Source organism: Anarhichas minor, unplaced genomic scaffold, assembly GCF_050575085.1.
Source record: "Anarhichas minor isolate MPS153535 unplaced genomic scaffold, ASM5057508v1 ptg000027l, whole genome shotgun sequence".
In the NCBI taxonomy this organism is placed as follows: Eukaryota; Metazoa; Chordata; class Actinopteri; order Perciformes; family Anarhichadidae; genus Anarhichas; species Anarhichas minor.
This window is the reverse complement of record NW_027466473.1, coordinates 15,505,618-15,529,637: the sequence shown is the minus strand read 5'-3', so window position 1 is coordinate 15,529,637 and position 24,020 is coordinate 15,505,618. Positions and strand designations below refer to the sequence as shown.

Here is a 24,020-nt window from a genome sequence, read left to right as displayed (position 1 = left end):
CTCACTCATCACTGCCAATTATGCAGCTCCATATGTAAATAAACATTCAGGGTTTCTGTCTGACTTGTTTGCCATGGTGCACAAAATATGGTAATTATGGTAAGTTGATGTTCTTATTGTTACTAGTGTGCTGGCTCTTCTCAACCTGTAATTCTTGACAATCACTCAATCTCTTGTTTTAAGTCCATTTAATACAGGAGTGTAAAGTGACTTGCACATAAAATGAAAAACTGCCACATCTGTAGTCTTCACACTTCTATTATCACAAAACCCCAATCAAAACAGCTGTGATGAGCATGTTTAATCTTTGTTTTTAAATGGCCAATAACATACAATAGCTGTACCACTTTGATAGGTGGTGATAAATTGTGACATTCAAATGCAAATGTAACAAAAATCAGGAAAGGTTTAATATTGATGCTGCCCATTACACTTTTTAAAACGAATATGATAAAAAAAATTATAACAGTCTGCTGACTTTCATGTTAATTTCAGTGAGATAAAATAGACAATTACAACAGTATTTAAAGAATATACTATTTATACATTTTATTTGTGTTTATTTGTATTTGACACCTGTGAAATTATAGAGGAAATACTGAAAATCATTAACGACACAGTATCAGTTGCATGCATTAACCGGGATTCAATGCCTAAAGCATTGGTCAGTTTAACATGAATTTATTTAGACACCTCGTTTGACACACTTGATGTAGCTTTGTGAAGATGGTTTAATGTGTCCATAGTTGTAGCCTGCAGGTCGTACTGTAGTATACAATGAGCTGTCCTCTGTCCTCCAGCAGGTGCTGTGGCCGAGATGTGAGAGAAGGTCATGCCTTTGCTCAAGAGAAACATTCAGCCTCGGCACCTGTGCCACGGTAGCGTGCCTGATGGGATTGGCAACGAGCTGGAATGTGTCACCAACAACACGCTGTCCGCCATCATCCGCCAGCTCAGTAGTCTGAGTAAGATCACAGTTAAACTCATATTCAGTTTGTATCACAGCATGTTCAGATGCTTCTTTAGTGTGAGATCATTACAGGAGGGAAGCTGCTTTTGAACAAATCAACTCAAAGGAGCATAAAACAAGTTCTTCACTGCGTTAAGAGTGCTTACATTTCCTTGATCATTGGAAGGTGATTATCAGAAAATAAAATACCGTATGACAGTTTTTAACTTTAAGCTTCCAACAAGCCAAAAAAGCACGCAAATAATTTATTATTTTGTTGATGTACATTATTATCCAACAGACAGTATACTGGCATCTATCAACTGTACACTCAAATCAGCCAATTTGTACAGAAGCGGAGTGCTTTGAATTGTTAATGATGTATGGTAATGTCTATATAAGCATTGGTTTGCTTGTGTGTTAAGGGTTACAGTTTGTGCACTGAAATAGGTGAAACAGATAGTAAAATGTGGAGGGAAAGACAATTTTGGGAAGCAAATTTACTCCTGGACATCTGGCCCATGCTCTGAATTGTGTGTGTGTGTGTGTGTGTGTGTGTGTGTGTGTGTGTGTGTGTGTGTGTGTGTGTGTGTGGATTTAGTGAAGTTACAGGAGCTTAGAGCTTACTGTAAAGCTTAGTACTGGCAGATAAGATGGAGAGTGGGTGGGCGGAGACACAAACATAGGCAGTCTATTGATAGCTTCCACATTAAGTGGATCAGAGCTGTTTGACGTGTGCCATTAATGCTGTTGTGTTTGCATGGACCAAACACTGAATGTGTATAATCCAGAGAACTAGAGAGCATTCAGAAATGTACAAACATAAGATATATATTTTCCTGTCTCACGCAATATGCTGCACTTATTTCTTTACCACAGGTTTGAAACACCTTTCTATGTATTGGCAGCTTCCTTACCTTCACTCCTGGTTCTTTGCCCCCCTTTTTTTTTTGCAGGTAATCATGCAGAAAATGTTTTCGGGGAGCTTTTTAACGAGGCCAACACCTTTTACGTGCGCGCCAACTCACTCCAGGACCGCATCGACCGCTTGGCCGTCAAGGTCACCCAGCTGGACTCCAGCGTGGAGGAGGGTTAGTTCTGTCTGTTGATTTCATGACTTATTTTCATTCTCACATGCACTGTATTCAAGTTTAACCGCCTGTCTTACTGTTTCGTAGTCTCTCTTCAGGACATTAACCTGAGGAAGGCATTCAAAAGCTCCACTGTCCAGGACCAGCAGGTTTTGTCCAAAGGCAGCACTCCTAACTCAGTGGCTGAGATGTACAACAGCAGCGACAGGCCTCCTCCCCTCAGCGACCTCACAGCCTACAGGTGCTGCATGCGTTGGAAAAAACTACAACATCTGAACCATGAACATTTTCAGTTGTCTCATTGTTTTTGTATTTGAATACAGAGAGGATTCCACCGATGCCATGAAATTCTACTCAGACCCGTCTTACTTTTTTGACTTGTGGAGGGAGAAAATGCTTCAGGACACGGAGGACAAGAGGAAAGAAAGGAGGAGGCAACGGGTGAGAGTTCATCTTTACCTACTGCTCTATTTTCATGTATCTATTTGGCGAGTGGGGTTTTCATCTCCTTTGTTGTCCCTTCATCCATCTTTCCCAGGAACAGAAGAGATGTGTGGAAAGCAGCACCCTTCAGCGCGAGGTGAAGAAGGTGAGAAAGGCCCGAAACCGCAGGCAAGAGTGGAACATGATGGCATTCGACAAGGAGCTTCGTCCAGATCACCGCCATCCGCAGAGTCTTCGGCGAGCGGCATCATCCGAGGGCTCGCTCTCCCCAGATGGCAGGTTAGTGCTTATTTTCTGACAGAAAGTAGACATGCAACCGAGGGAATTGATGTTTTTAAATGTCACAAACTGCACTCTCTGTGTCCTGTCAATCTTTTAAATATCAAAGAAAGGTAACATGTATCTTTAAAAAAAACCTTTGAAAAGATGTACTATATACAGAAATATGATAATCAAAACAAAATCTAGAACACTGGAAATTGTAGCGAAAATCTAAGACAAAGATTGGGAGGATTAAATATACAGTGTACTTTAGTAGGAGGGGTAAATCCTTTTTTCATGAATAGGACCTTGTGGCTCAAATAGCAATAGTTTCTGTCGTGTAAAGCTTGAATTTTTATTTGATAACAACAAATACACCATCTGGATATTTCATTGTTTATCCAGGCCTGACCTCCTGGGATACCCCGTCCCTCCAGTGCCCGCCGCTGCTTGTAATCACTCTAAGTCACATGATTACGTGCCTGGGAACGCACACTCCTCACCACCTGTGGAGCATGAATACCACAGCATTGATGTCAACTACAAGAGGGTAACCTATGCCACAGCAGCAGAGCCTCTCGCTGCGGACCAAATGAACGGTCCAACACTTCCACCTGCAGATTACAAGTATGTTTTTGTTGCATAAGCAGAGAAGGAATGAAATATAATATCTCTTTTCCACTGCATAATCCTCTTTCTTTCGCCGTCGACCAGCTCTCTCTCCCCGCCTCCTGCCCCGGGCCCACCCATCCCATCAGGCCAGACAGCCTTTGTTTTTCCTCTGTGTGCGCAGCCACCAACACCATATAATGGAGTTATGCACGTAGGCCCAGGCTACCCGCTCCCACCTGTGCCTCCTCCAGGGTCGCACATGTTCCCCCCTCCTCCACCCCTCCCTCCCCAGGCTGCATCCTCACACCTAGCAGGACGCAGCGAAGGTGGCAGAGCTCAGACTAAACCCGTGAGGGATGGGAGAAGTGACCTGCTGTCCGCCATCCGCATGGGTGAGTCGGGGTATTGGCATTGCTTCTGTACTATATATGTTCTGTGTGGGACAGGCCAACAATGTGTTATCTTGTGTGCCCTTATTAGGCATCCAGCTGAAGAAAGTGCAAGAGCAGCAGGAACAGCAGAACAAGCGAGAGCCGGTGGGGAACGACGTGGCCACCATCCTGTCTCGGCGCATTGCGGTGGAGTACAGCGACTCTGATGAGGACTCTGAGCTGGACGAAAACGAGTGGTCGGACTGACCAAGCACCAAGCACATGTGGCATCTAGCTGAAGTTTTGCTTCACTGGATCTTCAATGCAACTAAAGCAAAACTGTGAATTACTCTCTTTGGCTCCACCTAGTGGACTCTACATGCCATCCCACTGCTGCCAGAGCACAGTTACTTTATCTTGCATTATTAATGTACTGATTCACATTCAGAAGTTATGACTTTGGCGTTCTGATGAAATGTCCTCACCTGGTAAACTGACACCTTGAACACACCGTACTCACTGATGAAATGTGCAGTAGACCCTAACACTGATGTCCCAGTACGAGGCCTTTTTCACTGAAGACATTCTGACGTTGCAGTAGGAAAGGCACAGGTATAAATAATAAAATGATTGGCTGCATTCCATTAAGCTGCTTCAGTTTCAAGATCCTGGTAATGTGCACGCCGAGTCATTGTCACACCGTCATGGCTTACTGAGACACTTGACAAGAACAGTGCCATCGTTGAAGTTATAAGTTGTACTTTCCCTAATATGACAAGTCAAAATGTGTATTATGGAAAAAGGCCTATTATTTATAAATGAATGCAGCAATATATGAAGTAAAACGTTGAAGGATTTCAGTATGTATTTTCATAATTTTATGAAATTACACATCTGTGATAATATTTTTGACTAAATGTAACCCTCCCTATATTATGTGAATGTTTGACGAGTAATTCCATACAACATTTTGTAATTGCTACCTCAATCTGTCACCATTCCACTACCCACGGGATGTATCATGATCAGTCCGAATACAGTTTTGTTCTGCCATTAAATTGTTATTTATTGTGATGTGTCTTCGAAAATGTTGACATATCATTTAAAAAATTCAGTATTAGCTAGAAAGTCATGTTGTGATTGTCTCCTCCTTTACTATTGTCTTCTTCCTCTATAGTAGCTATATTTATAGTATAACCTAGATAGTATAACAAATCATGGTGTTGTTTGTATTCATTAGAAGATATGCAAAAGATTTATTATTTTTCTAATATGGACATATGTGTCTGAAATAAAGTTGAATTAAATTGAAAATTAACATTGTGGGTGTGTGCACATGGCAGACTTTTTTAGATGCCAATCAGCATCTGACAGTGTTATCTTGAAGCTGTTGTGAATTTCATGTTAAAAATCACAGTTGTAGTTGATAATCCCGACAGAGATGACACTCAATGATTGAATAAAATCCTGTATGAATCACCATGTGTCTAGGTATTTGTGTGACATGTTATGAAGTAGTTAAAGTGACGTGTATGGTTGTTACCCAGGTAAAACCCGTAGCCTAAAAGCTAAAACATGAATGAAGTTGCAAATATATTGTTGTTGTACCTTGGTTCATTCATTTATATCCAGCAGAGGACAGTAATGCGCCTGGTGGAGGTTTAAACCGGCGGAATTTATCGTCGACTGGGAAACTGTTGAGCTTCGGACGCCATTTTGGCTCCACTCAATTTAGTACAGAGCGAACCAGCGGAGCCACAATGGAGATGTTTTCTTCCCGTGACAGTCCGGTGCCTGGCAGGTGATTACCACAGTGAAGCTCCTCCTCTGCTACGTTAACGACAAACCGGGAGAACAACATATTAAGACACGGTAAGATATTTATATTTACTGTATAATATGAGGTTTTAACGTTTCCTGCCAATCTAGGACCAAATGTTACGCGAATGATCGTCACTTTAGCTCAACCTCTATGTGATGATGATGAGGATAGCTTGTGTTTGCTAGCTAGTAGCCTGAACTAGACGCGCACACGCACAAATCAGCTTTGCTCTTAATGTTACGTGTCTGAAGTGACAACCATTATGACACCAACTGGCTAGCTAGCATGTCCTCAGCGATGAACAGTGACTAACTCAACCTTATCTTTAACCCTGGGTGAAGAGGAAAAAGACTCAACTGAGTTAGCTTTTGACCTTCCACTGACTGTCATTTATCCTGTGGAGAGCACTGTGCTGCAACTCTGTAAAGTGTAATGGTAGTGCATGCTGTGTGTGTTAAAGATGTGTCTGCTGAGTGTATTCAGTTTAAATTAGAAGCATCCGTGTCTCATACTAGTTCCTCTTTTTTATTTTTGCAGGACAGAAACTATCAAGATGGATACCTCAAACCTTCCCAAGATCCGGGATGAGGATCGAGAAAGCGAGTTTGGATTTGTGCATGGAGTTTCTGGACCAGGTCTGCTTTAGTGTCCTTTTTCTTTAAATGGATAGATTGCATTGTTTTGCATTTAATTGTCCGAAAGCCAGGTGCTATTTTGTATTATTAAAAAAGAAATTGGACTAACTATTGATATAGAATATTAGGATGTTTGATGATTTTCAGCATAATTCACATTCCAACAGATTCGTTCATTGTCTATATATTTTTTTTCAATTCTTTATTTAGAGGATAGTTGAGAACATTTCTTGCAGTTACAGCGAGCACTAGAAGTGCTAAAACCCCATTATTCTTTTTTTAAACAATATGCATCCTATAACATTTTTCAATAACTATTTAAATTCTGAAAGAGGGATTTATAGGAACAAAATGTACATTAACATGTTGGGAGACAATCCAGTAGGTTATCTTATTTTACACAGGAACTAAGGATCTATAAATGTGTGTCACTGTATAAATGTCTGTATTTCCTTAACAGTGGTGACAGCTACTGCGATGGCCGGAGCAGCCATGTACGAGCTGGTTCGCGTTGGTCACAGTGAGCTGGTGGGAGAAATCATCCGTTTAGAGGGAGACATGGCAACTATCCAGGTCTACGAGGAGACTTGTATCCTTTCTGCTGCCATGTTGCCTACCTCTGTTATACATGTAACAAGTCAAGAGCGTCCTTAAAACTAGATTCACATAATGAATGTTAAAAAAAGACACATTTTAGAGCTACTTTACTCGCGTTAAAAGTGCTTGCGGTTTGTGTGGTTTACCTTAACTTGATGCCACAGCCGGTGTGTCTGTCGGTGACCCTGTCCTTCGGACGGGGAAACCCCTCTCTGTAGAGCTTGGACCGGGAATCATGGGCTCCATCTTTGACGGTATCCAGCGTCCACTGAAGGACATCAATGACCTCACTCAAAGCATCTATATCCCAAGAGGAGTGAACATCGGTGCTCTCAACAGAGACCTGAAATGGGAATTTTCCCCCGGCCAGAGTCTTCGGGTACGATAAATAGTCAGAGCGTGAATGTCTCTCCTCCTGTAAATGTTCTGGCTAATTGCACACAATCTCCTCCCTAGGTCGGCAGTCACGTGACAGGTGGCGATATCTACGGCATGGTGTTCGAGAACTCTCTAATAAAGCACAAAATGATGCTTCCACCTCGCAACAGAGGCACCGTCACCTACCTAGCCCCCCCTGGAAACTACGACATTTCTGTGAGTCAAAAGGCAAAAACGCTCGTTTGTTGGATCAAAATTCATGTGTGACACATTTTTATTTTTTTCGATCTCGTTGCATTCAGGATGTGGTTCTGGAGCTCGAATTTGAGAGCGTGAAGGAGAAGTTCACCATGATGCAGGTGTGGCCGGTACGACAGATTCGCCCAGTCACTGAGAAGCTACCGGCTAATCATCCGCTGCTGACGGGTCAGAGAGTTCTGGACGCACTTTTCCCGTGAGTAGTTGATTTATTTATTTTTTTAGCAACTTCGGCCTCTATTTTTATTATTTAACTACTTTTTATTTTATATTGTGTGATTTAAAATCTGTGAGCAGCAAATTGAACCGCATGATCTCCGTGCTGTACAGATGCGTGCAGGGCGGCACCACTGCTATACCCGGCGCCTTCGGGTGTGGAAAGACGGTGATCTCGCAGTCGCTGTCCAAGTATTCCAACAGTGACGTCATTGTCTACGTTGGCTGCGGAGAGCGTGGAAATGAAATGTCTGAAGTGCTGCGGGATTTCCCCGAGGTAGGTGGAAGAAAGAAAAGTTTCGATTTGTCTTATCTGTGATTTTTAAATAAGAATAAACGAGTAAAGAGAAAGATGATTTTGAAATTAGTTTAGAGCAAAGATGTCAGCGTTCCTGTTGTATTATGTTAACACTGCTCTTACCCAACAGCTTACTATGGAGGTTGATGGCAAGACTGAGAGCATCATGAAGAGAACAGCACTGGTCGCTAATACATCCAACATGCCTGTGGCTGCCAGAGAGGCCTCAATTTACACAGGTACCAACCGTTCACTCTATAGAGAACAGTCTCATTGTTTAAGCCCGAGTGCAAGTGGACGTTTGTGCCAAATTTGAAGAAATTTGCACAAAGTGTTCCTGAGAAATGTGTTCACGTGAATGGACCGAACTCGAAAACCTAATGCCTCCGTCCACGGCTGGCACACAAAGGCATAAACACAAAGTGAATCTTCCCTTTCCTGTTACTTTATAAGCAGTGTGGAAACGCTTCTTTCCGGTTTGTAATCATTTGGAGAATCCAATTTGTAAACCGAATGCATTTACCTCTGCAGGGATCACGCTGTCGGAATACTTCAGAGACATGGGCTATCATGTGAGCATGATGGCCGACTCCACGTCTCGATGGGCCGAAGCTCTGAGAGAAATCTCTGGAAGATTAGCTGAAATGCCTGCTGGTAAGTTCACGATGGATGTGATTGATTTGTATGTATTTGCGAGGACGCTGTGGGACAGTTTGTGTCCGTCTTTGTCTGCAGACAGCGGGTATCCTGCTTACCTGGGCGCCAGGCTCGCCTCCTTCTATGAGCGCGCTGGACGTGTGAAGTGTCTGGGAAATCCAGAGAGAGAAGGCAGCGTCAGCATCGTAGGAGCGTGAGTGGACTTTCATATAAGCAGGGAAAAATAGGTCATTTTACAACATCTGTTATACAACTTTAAATCAAGTTGGTGCCCTAAATCTTCTATGTTTTGTTCAATTTGCTTTGTGATAAGCTTTATATATTTTTAGTTCCTTTTTCATGGGAGTAAGAAAAGTAGGCAGCCTAACAGAACAAACCTAGACGTGCAAGGTGCGTTATTTATATATTATATATCAATTATTAGACTGACTTTTCCTTAAATACTGTGCTTTCCTGTTAGTGTGTCGCCCCCTGGTGGAGATTTCTCAGACCCTGTCACTTCAGCCACATTAGGCATTGTTCAGGTAAGCACTGAGTATCGGCTCCTTACATTTAATCTTGCAGTCATTCTTGGCGTGTGTCAATCTCCTTTGTTGTTGTTGGTTTTTTTTAGGTGTTTTGGGGATTGGACAAGAAGCTGGCTCAGAGAAAGCACTTCCCTTCAGTAAACTGGCTGATTAGCTACAGCAAGTACACACGAGCTCTGGATGAATACTATGACAAACATTTCCCCGAGTTTGTTCCTCTTCGTACGAAAGCCAAAGAGATTCTACAGGAGGAGGAGGACCTGGCTGAGATCGTGCAGCTTGTTGGCAAGGTGAGGTTTAGGATTATAAAACACAGTTAACCCTGAAATTAATTTCTAACCTTTTTCTCCAGACGCACACGTTTTTACAGCCGGATAATCGCTGCATTTGATGTGTGAAATCTGTGTTTTATAGAAGAGGCTTCTGCTAGAGCTGTAGAGTTAATGATTCATAGTGTTGGCATGCTAACCCGGTTAATCAACAACTCCTGAAAGGCAATAACTTTGACTGATCCTCGTGATGTTGTCTCGCTCACAGGCTTCTCTTGCAGAGAGCGATAAGATCACTCTGGAAGTTGCAAAGCTAATTAAGGATGACTTCCTGCAGCAGAACGGTTACACCCCCTACGACAGGTGAAGACAAAACATCTTTTCCATTCAGCGGGCTTGAAATGGCTCTCCCGTCTAAGTGATTTCTGCGGAAACGATGAAAAACAAATTGTTGGATATAAAAAAGGGAGATGTCTCTAAATATTTTCCCGTCACTTGATGATTACATACACTGTGAGCTTCACACGTTCTCCTCTCCCCACACACAGGTTCTGCCCATTCTACAAAACTGTTGGCATCCTCTCAAACATGATCTCATTTTACGACATGGCCCGACACGCGGTGGAGTCCACGGCACAGAGTGACAACAAAATCACCTGGGCTATGATCAAGGAGCACATGGGAGAGATCCTGTACAAAATCAGCTCCATGAAGTTCAAGGTGCGGTTGCGTGAAGGGTTTTATACGTCTGTGTCTAGATTTTATCGGCCAAGATAAATAACTTTTATTCTCTGTTCAATTCTTCAGGACCCCGTGAAGGATGGCGAAGTTAAGATCAAAGCCGAATTCGCCCAGCTGGTGGAGGACATGCAGAACGCCTTCAGGACTCTGGAGGAATGAGCTTCCATACCAGTCAGTTCCTCTCCCAAAATATCCAAACCCCAGTGCAGTGCAACATAGTGCCCTTGTTCTTAATGTCTGCCTCAGTCATGTGAACTCTTTTATTCCTCGGTGTTTACGTCTCCTTAAAACATTCCTGCACAAATTTCCTTTGCATTTAGTTGATTTTGGACTTTAAAAAACACAGTGCTGGAATCCTCTAAGACACCCGAAACTAGGGTTTACTCAGCGAATGTAGCAACATGCCAACATGTTGTGGTTAAAATCAGTGGGCCCCAATCAGGAGCCTTACTTGCACTCAACCAATGGCTGCATCAAAGAGTGGACAGGGATGTTTCTTTTCCCCCAGATGTAACGTGATCAATACATATTATCAATCAAATGGGAACATGCACAAAGGCAAAGGGACGGATGCACTGCGTATCGGGGGGATTAAAGGCATTCTTCCACCTCTCTTACCTCTTAAGTGTGATCGTAATGTTGTGGACAAAATACTTGATATTATTTGCAAAAATGTGAATGAATGAGTCTGTTAGAGTTGTGTTGTATCAGATGTCTCGCTATTATATTTGTGGTACGTTGCTGTCTCCTGAAATAAATGTTTAAAAAACAACTAAAGTTTATTGTTTGTTTATCATGTTCATGGGACGTTTGTCGCTGCTTAATGTCATTTACACAATCACTTTCTGGTCTCTCCAGAAATTGTTAATCTTTAATTTACAGAGCAACACCACTCCTCTGATAGGCTGCTCTATAAAGCAGAGTATAAACACATTTGATTACAAATGGTAGTAATCTTAAACTGATGGGAACAGGAAAGTGATATAAAGTCTACTTTTACCTTTTGAAACAGCTGAACAAGAGTCAGAATCAACCTTTGACTGCTGCAACTCATGACCACACAGATGTTCAGTGACTGGCCTCTAGGTCAGTGATTCTTAACCATGGGGCCCACGATGGGGCCGCGAACGCCACCTAGAGGGCCTCAAAAAACTTTCAGTTTTGCACCTGTGGGCCGCGAGGGCCGCGGGACCGCATAGGTTATCAATTGAAGACACCAGAGATATTACTGTTCTCCATGAGACGCTCAGTTACAATATAGCTTCCCACCACCTGGTGGCGGTAATGCGTCAGTCAGTTGTTTAACAAGCTACAATAAGCAGAAGAAGACACTCAGCTAGCCACTAGCCCAGGCATGGGCAAACTACGGCCATTGGGCTTTTTAATCCGGCCCGTCAAATATTGGTACAAAATTGTCCAAATTATAATAAAGACTAGAGCTGGGCAGTATACCGGTTTTAATTTCCCGTATGATATGAATTCTTCACACACCATTATACCGGTGCATAGCCAAAACAACTGCTGTCTGCTTTCAACAGGCAGCTAAATGTATTCTTTGCTACTAATGCACAGCGGTCAGCGCTAGTTGTCTTATATGTATTGAGAGGGAACCCTAGTCATGGTCATAACTTTATAACAACAATTAACAACCCACAACTAATGCTCTTTAACAGAGAAAAACACAACAGCACACAACAGTCTGTGATACATAAACAATTTGTAACACTAATAATTGTACATTTATAAAATGTCACCGCCGAACTGCATGCTGGGTACAGCTCGCTCGCGAGCCTGCTTGCTAGCACAACAGTCTGCTAACAGCTGGGAGAGGCTCCATCGCTCCAGTAACGTTACATTAAAGAACAGAACAGAGCGATGCAGGATGAACAAAGACAGACCGGAGCAGTGTTACATCAGTGTTACATCATTTAATGAATCATAAACAATATATGATTTAACCACTAGAGGGCAGCAGTGTTAAATCATTTAATTAATCATAAACATTACACGATTTAACCACTAGAGGGCAGCAGTGTTAAATCATTTAATGAATCATAAACATTACACGATTTAACCACTAGAGGGCAGCAGTGTTAAATCATTTAATGAGTAATAAACATTACACGATTTAACCACTAGAAGGCAGCAGTGTTAAATCATTTAATGAATCATAAACATTACACGATTTAACCACTAGAGGGCAGCAGTGTTAAATCATTTAATTAATCATAAACATTACACGATTTAACCACTAGAGGGCAGCAGTGTTAAATCATTTAATTAATCATAAACATTACACGATTTAACCACTAGAGGGCAGCAGTGTTAAATCATTTAATGAATCATAAACATTACACGATTTAACCACTAGAGGGCAGCAGTGTTAAATCATTTAATGAATCATAAACATTACTTGATTTAACCACTAGAGGGCAGCAGTGTTAAATCATTTAATGAATCATAAACATTACTTGATTTAACCACTAGAGGGCAGCAGTGTTAAATCATTTAATGAATCATAAACATTACATGATTTAACCACTAGAGGGCAGCAGTGTTAAATAATTTAATGAATCATAAACATTACACGATTTAACCACTAGAGGGCAGCAGTGTTACATAATTTAATGAATCATAACCATTACACGATTTAACCACTAGAGGGCAGCAGTGTTACATCATTTAATGAATCATAAACATTACACGATTTAACCACTAGAGGGCAGCAGTGTTAAATCATTTAATGAATCATAAACATTACACGATTTAACCACTAGAGGACAGCAGTGTTAAATAATTTAATGAATCATAAACATTACACGATTTAACCACTAGAGGACAGCAGTGTTAAATAATTTAATGAATCATAAACATTACACGATTTAACCACTAGAGGGCAGCAGTGTTAAATAATTTAATGAGTAATAAACATTACACGATTTAACCACTAGAAGGGAGCAGTGTTAAATCATTTAATGAATCATAAACATTACACGATTCATGGAAGAAACACTGTAGAATCGTCATACTTTGCCCAATCTTCTTCAAATTTGAGGCAGTTGTTCACTGATAGTGTAGTTACAGCCCTATACTGTCATTTACCTGTACAGATACAGCCACAGGCAGTTATTTATACTGAAAGACTTTTATTTTATGCGGACAAAAATCTTCAATTTTTACTGACTCCAAAGGCCCCTACAGGTTTTCTGACACTTTTGATGCATATAGTCACAGTGGTTCAGAAGCTACAGCCATTTTAATTTGGGTATATCATTTTAGGCGGTTTTGCTCCAAAATAGGGGTGGAGTTGAACAGGTAACAATATAGTTATTGAATACAAATCAAACCAAGAGTGAGATCAATTAGTTAAACTAATAGTGTTAATATTTGAATGGGCCCTGGGACACTTTGTACTTGAAAAGTTGGGCCCCGAGGTCAAAAAGGTTAAGAACCCCTGCTCTAGGTGGCACACACACACACACACACACGCATGTTTGAATGCTTTAAGGAGACTTTCTGACTGACTAACCTCTTGAAACCTTATTTCTCGCATAAATGTGTTTTTAATAGCTTGGAAGGAGTGAGGAGAAAACATTTTACACACTACGCCAAACACTGAATCACAGTTCATTTGATACTTATTCCCTTAAAATTTAGCTTGACATATTTGGTATCCTGACTCGCCCAATAAACAATGTAAGGCGCCCGTATGTTCTTCTGAATGTAATGTTAATAGACCCGGTATTAAAAACAAAAAGTCAAACTCTGAGCATAATGGTCTCAATCGCTAGTTTTAAAGTCTTCTTGAATACAGCATGATGTTTGTTTAGTAAATGATGGTCCTATTTAGAGTAAAGCAATAAAGCAGGATATGCTTAGGGCGGGGCTACCTCGTAATTGACAGGTCACTACCAGAGCCGTCTACGGCGTCTCTACGTCACAACCTTCGCATTCCAAACACTTCTGTTCACTGGTTGCAAAAAACAAAAATATAACAATCTATTCTGAAATAACCCAAACTGCTTGAACTTCAGCAGAAAGTTGGGTGTTCATGAAATCCCTCAAAAGAAACTAACTGAGAAGGCCTTTAACTTGGAAAACTCAAGTAATGTCACTCTACTAAAACATGTGGAGGATGACGCGCACAGCAAAGAGCAGAGACAAGGCCCAGTTTCATCAAACATGACAGCAAGAGACATTTCCCCTTGTTCACTACATCCACTCGTTGGCGTCTGTTGTCATTTGCCGATGTGTAATCTTCAGCACGTACTCTTAGTTCAGCCTGACTCCCAGCATTAATTCCTCCAAAATAGATTAGAGACGCTATCTTGGGTTCCGGCCTCCATCCAGACTAATGGACGCATAACCCACAAGAGCAAGAGCAGCATCTTTTTTTTTCCTGCATTGATTCAGTCCATCCAGACTCCCACTGGTGGACATTAAGAGACTTCTGTGGTCTCAGGATTCATAGCTTACAATGCACCTGGCTCTCTTTGTCTCTTGTAAAGACTGTGTGTAAATATTTACAGAACTGGAAGTTAAATAGAATAAGAAAATTCTCCTCTATGTATTCATTGACTATAATGTCTCTAATATGAGCAAACAGACTCTTGCATGTGTGCTTTCCCAATTCTCTGAGCTGTCACGTATGACTGATCATTTTCAAAAAGCTGTATTTCTTTTCCATTTTGCTTCCATTTTTTACGGGCTTCCCTATAATCAGCTAACCAACTGTTGTGTGTAAAGAAAATAAAATAGATATTCACTGACATATGAAGCAGCATGCTACATACTGAATACAAGCTCTCTGCTCAAGTGTTCATGAGCAAGAATTTAAATCTAAATTCCTGACGCTTGCTCAGTTGTAGCTACTCGACCCTGTGCTCTAACCCTCTGCAGGGGGGGGGCAAGAGAAAAGAAAACTTCCCTGCAGAGATCACTTATCACATTGTCACTGTTACTAGTGTTGTCACAAATGTCACACGAAGAGTGTAATGTATAGAAACCCCTCTGATCACTCACACACACACACACTCTTCAAGAGAGTGTGTGAGCAGCGAGGTCGGGTTGCTAGTCGGAGGAAATGTGATCCCAGAGGGTGGGGCGGCCCTCTGGCTCATCGCTCACTCTCTCATCTCATGAGTTACCCGTCATGTTTCTCTCATGCTCGCTCTGGTCCAGCTCAGTGTGGATTGTCAAGTCTGTCGTTACAGCTTTTGGACACCTCAACATAGCCCGTCAGCTGTGCAGAGAGAGAGGCATTAAAAGGCTCCTGGCTCTCCGCCTTCCTCAAACAGTTGAGGCAGCACCGATATTTACCAAGCATGCCATGTATTCAAACTTCTAATAGTAACTGATAAGAAGTACACTCTAAATTATTTCACTGTAAATTAACAGTAACTTACTGGCAGCAGGGACACCAGTAAGTTACTGTTTTTTAATGGTACACTACCGTAATTTACTTTTACTGTATCATACCGTATACTGGATTACAGTAAATGATAGTAGGATAATTGGGTTTTACCGTGATTTTACGGTATATGCCAGAATGTTACCGTTTATTTACAAAGGGTAATACAACCCGCTACTTTTGCATTTAATTCCCAAAAATAGACATTCAATACATAATAGTTGCAGTTTATTACATGTTCTCAAATAATAAAGGGACATTTGTATTACATCACAAAACTCACAATGTACTGCATGTTTAGAAGAAAACTGTTATGGTCGGTTTATCCTGGACCCAAACGCAGACACCGGGACAGCAGAGTAGGTGAAAAAAGAGTTTTATTTTGCTTGTCTGTGGAGCCGGTGGAACATGCAGGTGAAGCATGCAGGTGGAGCAGCGAGGCGGTGTGTGCGGCGGCATCTGGGCGGCGACGTGGCACGGGACTCGCTGAGGCAGAGGGAAAACACAAGTTAGTTAAAAACGTCAAAAAGGCTAACTAAGAGAAGACTTAAACTCAAAGGGGCCGAGGTGTAGCTACCACTGAGTTGAAGGAACAATCTGACGATGAGACTGCAGGAAGCCGGGGTATTTAAGCTGAAGGTGATGATGGTGTAATTGATGTCAGGTGAGGAGATGAGCCCAGGTGCCGGATGATTGCAGCCGCACTCAAGCCACACACACACACACACACACACACAGACAGACAGACAGACAACAGAGGGGAGACAAGCTGAGGTCACAGCGGAGCCGTGACAAAAACTAATAAACCAATAAAATCGTTAATGACCAGCTTAACTCATTAGCATCAACAGTATAACATTGAATTAAAATAGTATCAAGAACAGTGTAATAGAACTGCTTCACAGTCTAGCTTGATAACAAGTCTTATACACATTTATAGTTAATTTGAACAGCATGAACTCACATGAATGAAACAATAAGGAGAGAGAACATCTTAAAGAGGACTTGACTGCAGCGTCTGGCTGGTTTCCTCAATCTCTGATGACGAGTGACTGTAAACAAACAAAATAAAAACTTTAGAAACACAATGTTCTGATCTTCTGGAAAGTTCTATGACATCCAGGATAAACAAAAGAAGCTTTGGGTGTGCAGCTGTGGGTTTGCCTGTGCCTCACACATGTTAACATATCAATGTAAGTCTTTGTAAAAAGCTAATAGGCCTACAAGAATAGCATACAGTTTAAATGAACAGACTATGTGATGAGCTGATTACGTTAGGTGAAGTAATAAAGCTAAGACGATGGACCACAATGGACTAACGTTCAACACTAAAATGAGTTTGATCTGGTGTTAATGTTGATCCTGGAATAACACACACGGGTAACGTTACTGTTAGCGTTACCTCAACTGTTCATCGTCTTGAACACGTCGGTGATCTCTGTTCTCCTCTCCCTTTTGATAATCGTCCTGTTTGCGGTCCTACAGTTCAATAAGAGCACAAGTAAACACAAGTTAGGTTACTAACGTTACATCTTAGCACTGTAATTGGTGATTCACTTTATTTATGTTAACTTAACTTGCTATGCTGTTAGCTAGCTAACCTTTCTACGGCTAATTGAGCTTGAGCTAGCTAACGTCACAGAGCTAACGTTAGCTCCACCAACATTAGCAACCTAATGTAATGAAACAGACCAAGTGAAACATTATCTGAGATGTCAACAGTTCAATAATCATGAAGACAAAACAATACTAGAGACTTTGAATTTGAATTTCGGATGATAAGTTACCTTGGCTCCTCGGTTGATCTCCACATGGCTGTCGCTCAGAAGGATGAACTGAAGCTGTTGTGTCCAAAGTCACGTTCAGGAGCAGTCGGTCAAGTCTTGTCACTCAAAAATGACTTTTAGGCAATGAGCAGTTTGAATAATAAAAATATTCTATCGTCATTACAGACACATTAACCTACAATAGACAGTACGATGTAGATGGATCGTGATTCACTCAACTTGTATAGAGAAGCATGTATCCACCTCTTCACAAAAATACTGTATCATGCTGTTAAATTACGGTAGTCTGCTATTATTGTTAATTGACGGCATTAACTGTTAATTTACAGCATTGACTGTTAATTTACACGTGATGATGAACATTTAACTGTATGTTACAGTTATTATGAAATACTGTAAGATACCGTTGAAAATCCACCGTAAATTTACAGTAATTCGTTACAGTGTAGGCTACGCGAAAGAACGACTGGTGAACTACTTAATGACATGATAGTCTTGGGGAAAGTGAACTTGTCAGGAGGAGTCCAAGTTGCCTTCTGTTGGGACATTGCCACCGAGGGAATCCAAGAAATGAAAACCATCTCGCTGCACTGATACGGTGTCGCCGCAGCAGGAACGTGCCAATTTCCTTTTTCAACACAAATGACTGATGAGAAAGTAGGCTGCTGTTTTCCCCCCTCAGTCATTTACAGAAGGAGCGTGGTGACGAGGGGTCATCCTTTACTCTTTTTCCTCTTCATCGTTTGCAGAAGATAACTGTTACCTGGAGAGAGTAAATCTGACTTTTCCAGCCCACGTGTGTTGATGGTTTTGGGTTTTTTTTGTTGCAGAGACTAAAGGTAAGTTAAGGGAGAAAATAAGTCATTGTGATCATCACTAGCTAATGCAGTCTGATATTTAGTCGGACAAAAACTGTTATATTAGGAAACTAGGATAAGACAAACAATCAAAAGTTGACTGAAGTGTATATTTTGTCTTCTTAATATTTACTCAGTTCATTTCTGCAGATCCGGATCAGGCTCTGTATGACAAAATGAAATAATAACTCACACAGACAATAACTCAAGTACATCTTGAGGACTTGGGTTTGCTGACCCAGATAGTTTGTCTCTGTGGACACTGTGGCCTTGTTTCAACAAATTACACTAGAAGCTCTTGGGGACTGAGAATCCTCTGATTTTGGACTTCATTAATTTCTATAATAAACAGAAGGTCTTGTAGTAAGTAACAGGTTGAGTCCATTAAAAGTTGCTATAACCTGTATAATACTGTATTGTGTGTGTGTGTGTGTGAGGGGGGGGGGGGGGGGGGGGTTCAGAGTGTGTTTAGATCCCAACTGCAGAATATAAGAAATAAGAACATATAGAAATCAATAAAAACATGTTTGTTCTGAGGATTGCTATTCGCTGTGGTATGGTTGTACTTTTTCATATGCAGCAGTAAGTTACACCTTTTCAACATTTTCCCCCCTTCATCAATGTTCTGTCAATGTGTAGTTTATTATTCAAGAGTACAGAGTTTAAATTGACGGCCTTTTGTGTTGAAATGACAGCTTATAAACGTCAAAGTCATCTTCAGCAAGCCATTATGAAATGGGAGAAGTTAAAGCCTCCAGAGCCAGATGATCCTATGTGTTGCTGTGAGTGTGATATCGACCAGTACGGATGTTGCTGTGACTGTGAAGATCTGGATGAAGCCTTTAACAGGTATGAAGGGCTAAAGAAAAAGGGTCAGTACTCAGGACAATATACTGAAGTACTGTACTGGAAAGTAAAATAAGCCTAGAAAAGTTCAGTATGTCTTTTAAAGTCTGCTCTATGTAGCATTTTCTTTATCATGTATGACCAAGAAAGATAGATACCACTCTCATATCTGTGAGTGGAAAACTATACAATCAGCAGCTGGCTTGTGTTTTTTCTCTGGGACCCCTTAAAGAGTCTGACACCTGAGATTTCCTCACAAATAAAAAATAAACAAATATAATCTTTTTTATGCCATTACAACTACACTGTAAATCTTACATTTGAAAAAAAGCAGTTCATACTTCTACTACTACTTATGTGAAAGCAGCATGATCATTTGATTTTAAAGTGTATTGAAAAATGTATGTAGCACAAGGAAAAAAACAATTACTGACATTCATGATTACAAATGTTTGTAGTTATGACTTGATGACCACTGTCCTCTACAGGTGGCTGAAAGACGGACCCCCTAAAGGTGGATGTCAGTCTCCTGTACGTGGGGCCATCGTTGGCAAGCTAGAGATCTCTATGATCCCGGTCCTGGTGTTGCTACCTCTGCTGCTGCGGGTTGCAGCGCTGCACTACCTGCTGGGTATCATCATCCTGACAGCTCTGCCCGGCCTGGTGCTGTGGTACTACTACGCCACGCACAGGAAGAAGAGACGCACCCTCTTCTTCCTCACCCTCGCCCTCTTCTCCCTGTTCTACATGTATTACCTCTTCATCACAGAGATTTTACCTCGTGGAGACGTCAGCCAGCTGCAGCAGTGCGCTGTGACCGCTGGGGTGATTCTCACTGTAGTGTGTCTTATTCACACCAAGAGGGGCCCAGGAGTGGTGGCCACTTCCCTACATGAAGCACACGGTCAAGGTCAGGAGGCTAACAAGGACTCCGCAGAACATAATGGATCCATCCAATCAGCAGCATCCTCAGGGATTGCAACAGAGTTGCAGACAACTAAAGAGGCCCTGACAGCAAAATGGAGCACCTGTCCTGTGTGCAAAATAAAGCGCCCCCCACGGGCCGGACACTGCCGAACCTGTGGATCATGTGTCCGGCGTCTGGACCACCACTGTATCTGGTGGGTTGGACACAACATATGTATTTATATTCCTTGCGTGGCCAGTGAATCACTTCTAAGTCATTGATACTTTTTCTGTATTGTGCATTCACAACAGGTCATGAAACTGAATATGGAAGGTTGATTAGATAACTGCCCTGTGATTGCACAACAATGACTATATCTTTAGCAAAAGCTCAACTTTTCTCCTGTTTTCTTCCACGCAGAGAAACTAGGGCGGGTTTAAATTAAACATGAGACCATTTGATTACACAAACATTAGCAAATTCAGTTGCACTTTTTACAGGGTGAACTTCTAATACCAGGTCCAAACATGTTGATGAATTTGTCTGTGCTTAACCTCTTAAAAATAGACAAACACTCTCATTCTGGTCAACAAATAGCACATTTGTCAATAAAATGGCCATGAGTCAGCCTTTAAAAGTAATTTGACAGATTGCAAAAACATATTGTCTTGCTTACCCATGAAGAAAAGTTTGGTTTTATTTTTTGAGAACTGAGGTTTTAAAACATTTGCTGACATTTCTACTGCAAAATTAAAACTATGGATGCTATCGACTGTGGTGCCCAAAGCACTGAAAACTGGCATTCATTTAAAAAAAACATTTAAAATATAAACTTAAACTACACCTGTAAGCAGGTACACCAGGGTCCAAGCTCCCAAAGATTCACCATTGTGGAGCAACCAGGAGGACGAGGACTACACAGCTGCTTTAAAATGACCAGGAATAACACAAAAGTCTTTCACATTTAAAATCGTGCTATTGCATCATTTTACATACAACAGAAGGTGTAAATAGCCACACTATCAGGCAGTGTGTTGCTGCTTTGATCTCTAAACTGGTACATTGTGTTGTGTCTCTGTGTTGCGTCTGTATGCGTTGAGGTGTTGTAGGATAAACAGCTGTGTTGGACAGGCAAACCATCGCAGTTTCCTGCTGACCCTGTCTGTGTTCCTGTTGACCTCTTTATATGGCATCAGTGTGGTGCTATGCAGCCTCTGTCCTCAACAGCATCTAATGACGGCTCTCCTCTACTGCCCCGGCGTCTACAGTCAGTCCAGGTACAGCACTCATTCATCTTCTGTCTCCGTCACAACTGCTACACACGCTCAATCCAGTAAACAACTTATTACTGTCTGTTTGAAACACCTGTAGTTTATACAGGATACACCCAAAGGACAACATCTAGACCTGCAGGTATCTTCTATCATACAGGATTTACACCACATGATTGCAGCAATACTTGAAATACATTTCAAACATTAGGCCCTAAATTATATTTCTGTAAAGCTACATTCACTCTTTCTCCATCTCAACAGCATGGCCCTTTGCTTCACCTGTGCTTGGTACAGCAGCATTGTCACGGGTGGACTTCTTTTTCTGTTGGTGGTACAAGTTCTGAATATCAGCTTCAATGTGACGGAGCGGGAGGCTCAGCTGGCTCTGAGGAACAAAACGGGCCAGAGCCGCCTGTGGGGACTCGTCATCGACACAGGAGAGTATTCACGTGGCTTCTATCAAAACTGGGTTGAGTTCCTCACCATGGCACATGCCTCGGTTTCTCCTCGCGCCAGCCTCACTGACTTAGTATAGTTTCCCTTGGTACTCTCCATTCACATCATGATAACAGACTGTTTAAACAGAATGCTTGAAGAATTACATCTCATGTATTACTTAGGATATATCAGCTGATATCTTCCAATGCTTATTGCATTCAAGCCTCTTCATACCACACTTTAAAAATCTATTGTAACTCCAAGGTGCTGATGACTGCTTAACAACTACACGTTGATAATTGTTTTGGGGTTGGACGTTGTTGTACAATTTATTTAAGGAAATAAAGAACATACAGGCAGCCACAAAGGCTCTTCCATATGACTGTATATATTGTCTCCACCTGCAGAATGTGATCATTTATTTAAGCTGTCTGACTGAATTCAAAATGTTTTGACCGCATGCCATTTAAACAATGAAAGAATCAACAAGGTCAAGCAAATGAAGAACAACAGCAGGCTTTTGGCTCCGTGTCTCAGGTATCTATCTGCCTTTGGATGCCCCCCTGTGGAGATCCTCTGACTCAAACTGGGAGAAATGCCATGTAATGCCTCCCAGCACTTTAATCAAAGCTGTTCATTCAGCATTCGATAAAACAAGACAGGCATGGAAATCTGGCACAGACAGATAGAGCCCTGCATCTGACCCCTGTGGTGTGCAGTCATAACTTCCTGGAGCAGCGTCAGTAATTCTTTACTGTTATGACTGATACGATCTGTATTAACTTAATATTCTCCTCTGCATTGCTCTGTGTTATTGATTTTTTTCTAACGTTGCTGTCTGATAGTGCCAGTGGTGCTCCTTTTAGACCGCCCCGACCTGCACATTTTAAGACATGCAGAGTGTGTTTCTGTAAATAATCAATTACAGATATTATTAATTTATATTAAGCTGAACGCCACAATCCATAATGTATAACATTTAATGTGTATAAGTAAATCTATTCACTCATATAGCATAATAAACAGCAAACGGAACAGTGTATGTACTCTCCTGTGTTTCACTCCACACACTTTTCCCATTATCAGGTCTCATAACGCACATCTTGGGTGGAGCCATCGATTAAACTGCTCAAATCAATACATTTCCTCCATTTAAATCCCTCAGTTTATCAACTCCTTACGTTTACAGCAGAGGCGCTAGAGTCTGGTCTGGTGCCACCCTCAGGCCAGTCTGAACATTTCCCCCGACAAGTGCTGCCGACGTTAAGAACAGGAAGCTGTCTCTGTTTTTTATCCTCCCTCCACCACTGTTGATTTCAGGAGTGTACAAAGCATTGCAGGATGCCTATTGTTCATCTGATGTCTAGATGTACAGCTGTTTCCAGCAGTTTAAATATTTTACATTACTATGACCTGCCTATAATACATCTCTGTCAAGTCCACAATCATTTGACATAATACAGCTGGTCCTGACTGCCAGGACGATATGTAACAAGAGGATTAGCTTCTGAAGTTTTGATCGATTAAAACAAATAATTTGTAAGTAAGTTTTGCGCTCTTTTTAAATTTCTTGTGTAACCCTGTGAATGATAACTTTTGCTGAGGCTCACTAGATTTCCTATTCAGTGCTTGTGTACATTTATAGAATTAAGTTGCACTCACAAGTTGAAGCCTCTCCACTAGCATCACCACGACATTGTACACATTCAAGCTGCTCCAGACAAGACAAGGCCCAAAGGAAACACACTTTTCATTTTGGTCACTCGATGAACTTTCCTCTAGCACCCGCCTCGGGTTACAAGGTTCATTTAATGTCATCATACAACAAGGTTGTGGAACAAAATGCAGTTCGTAGTCCTACTTTGCTGCACAAGAAAACACAGAAACTATATTATAGGATGAATTAAGAAGTATCACAGCCTGAGGAAAGAAGCTACTCTGAAGTCTGGTGGTACGTTAGCTGATACTTCTATACCTCTTGCCAGATGGCAGCAGGGTGAACCGGCTGTGGCTGGAGTGGGTATTGTCTTTTCATATCCTTTAAGCTCGTTGCAGGCACCTCTTGTCACCAATGTCACTGATGGTCAGTAGATGGGTACCAACGATTCTGGGTGGTTTTAATCACCTGCTGTAGAGCCCTTGTGTGTTGGGACCTGCTCATCCAGTTTGTAATGTTTTCAGTCAGGATGCTTTCTATTGCTCCTCTATAAAAGTCGACAAGAACTTGGCACAAGAATTTTACCTTCTTTCCAACTTCATCCAGAAGAAATCTCATGATCTTAACAAAACAGATTCAGCACATTAATAAAGTCTTGACTTTAATAAAACCACGCCTTTTATACCCCGTTGCCATTTTTTTTGTTCATGCCCTGATT

The 24,020-nt window shown here is 41.4% G+C and overlaps 3 protein-coding genes and 1 long non-coding RNA gene across 6 annotated transcripts; 3 read left to right on the top strand and 1 right to left on the bottom strand.

Moving 5' to 3' along the window:
* Positions 1–832: 832 nt before the first annotated feature.
* On the top strand, positions 833–3,995 carry LOC142960546 (actin-binding protein WASF3-like). The gene is made up of 8 exons (XM_076102423.1): positions 833–965; positions 1,906–2,040; positions 2,128–2,281; positions 2,364–2,481; positions 2,579–2,763; positions 3,151–3,372; positions 3,460–3,749; positions 3,838–3,995. The coding sequence occupies exons 1-8, from the start codon at positions 833–835 to the stop codon at positions 3,993–3,995; spliced, it is 1,395 nt and encodes a 464-aa protein (XP_075958538.1).
* A 1,472-nt stretch (positions 3,996–5,467) lies between these two features.
* Positions 5,468–10,903, top strand: LOC142960302 (V-type proton ATPase catalytic subunit A-like). Of its 3 annotated transcripts, XM_076102106.1 has the most exons (15): positions 5,468–5,600; positions 6,088–6,185; positions 6,646–6,774; positions 6,947–7,161; positions 7,239–7,376; positions 7,463–7,614; positions 7,749–7,911; positions 8,063–8,171; positions 8,464–8,586; positions 8,668–8,782; positions 9,050–9,113; positions 9,203–9,406; positions 9,654–9,748; positions 9,934–10,105; positions 10,193–10,903. In XM_076102106.1, exons 2-15 carry the CDS (start codon positions 6,104–6,106, stop codon positions 10,283–10,285), a joined length of 1,854 nt encoding a protein of 617 aa, XP_075958221.1. In that variant the 5' UTR covers positions 5,468–5,600; positions 6,088–6,103; the 3' UTR covers positions 10,286–10,903. The 3 variants fall into 3 exon arrangements, 2 of the variants coding, with proteins under 2 accessions (XP_075958221.1, XP_075958220.1); XR_012956309.1 differs by lacking the exon at positions 9,654–9,748; XM_076102105.1 differs by having other exon boundaries at positions 8,464–8,782.
* Positions 10,904–15,747: 4,844 nt separating this feature from the next.
* On the bottom strand, positions 15,748–17,165 carry LOC142960309 (uncharacterized). The gene is made up of 3 exons (XR_012956311.1): positions 16,939–17,165; positions 16,114–16,588; positions 15,748–16,022 (listed from the first exon to the last, which is right to left on the bottom strand). It is a non-coding gene; the product is annotated as an uncharacterized LOC142960309 (long non-coding RNA).
* A 1,681-nt stretch (positions 17,166–18,846) lies between these two features.
* LOC142960307 (palmitoyltransferase ZDHHC23-A-like) lies at positions 18,847–22,670 on the top strand. The gene is made up of 4 exons (XM_076102111.1): positions 18,847–19,029; positions 19,515–20,147; positions 21,043–21,210; positions 21,469–22,670. Exons 1-4 carry the CDS (start codon positions 18,869–18,871, stop codon positions 21,740–21,742), a joined length of 1,236 nt encoding a protein of 411 aa, XP_075958226.1. The 5' UTR covers positions 18,847–18,868; the 3' UTR covers positions 21,743–22,670.
* The last annotated feature ends 1,350 nt before the right edge of the window (positions 22,671–24,020 follow it).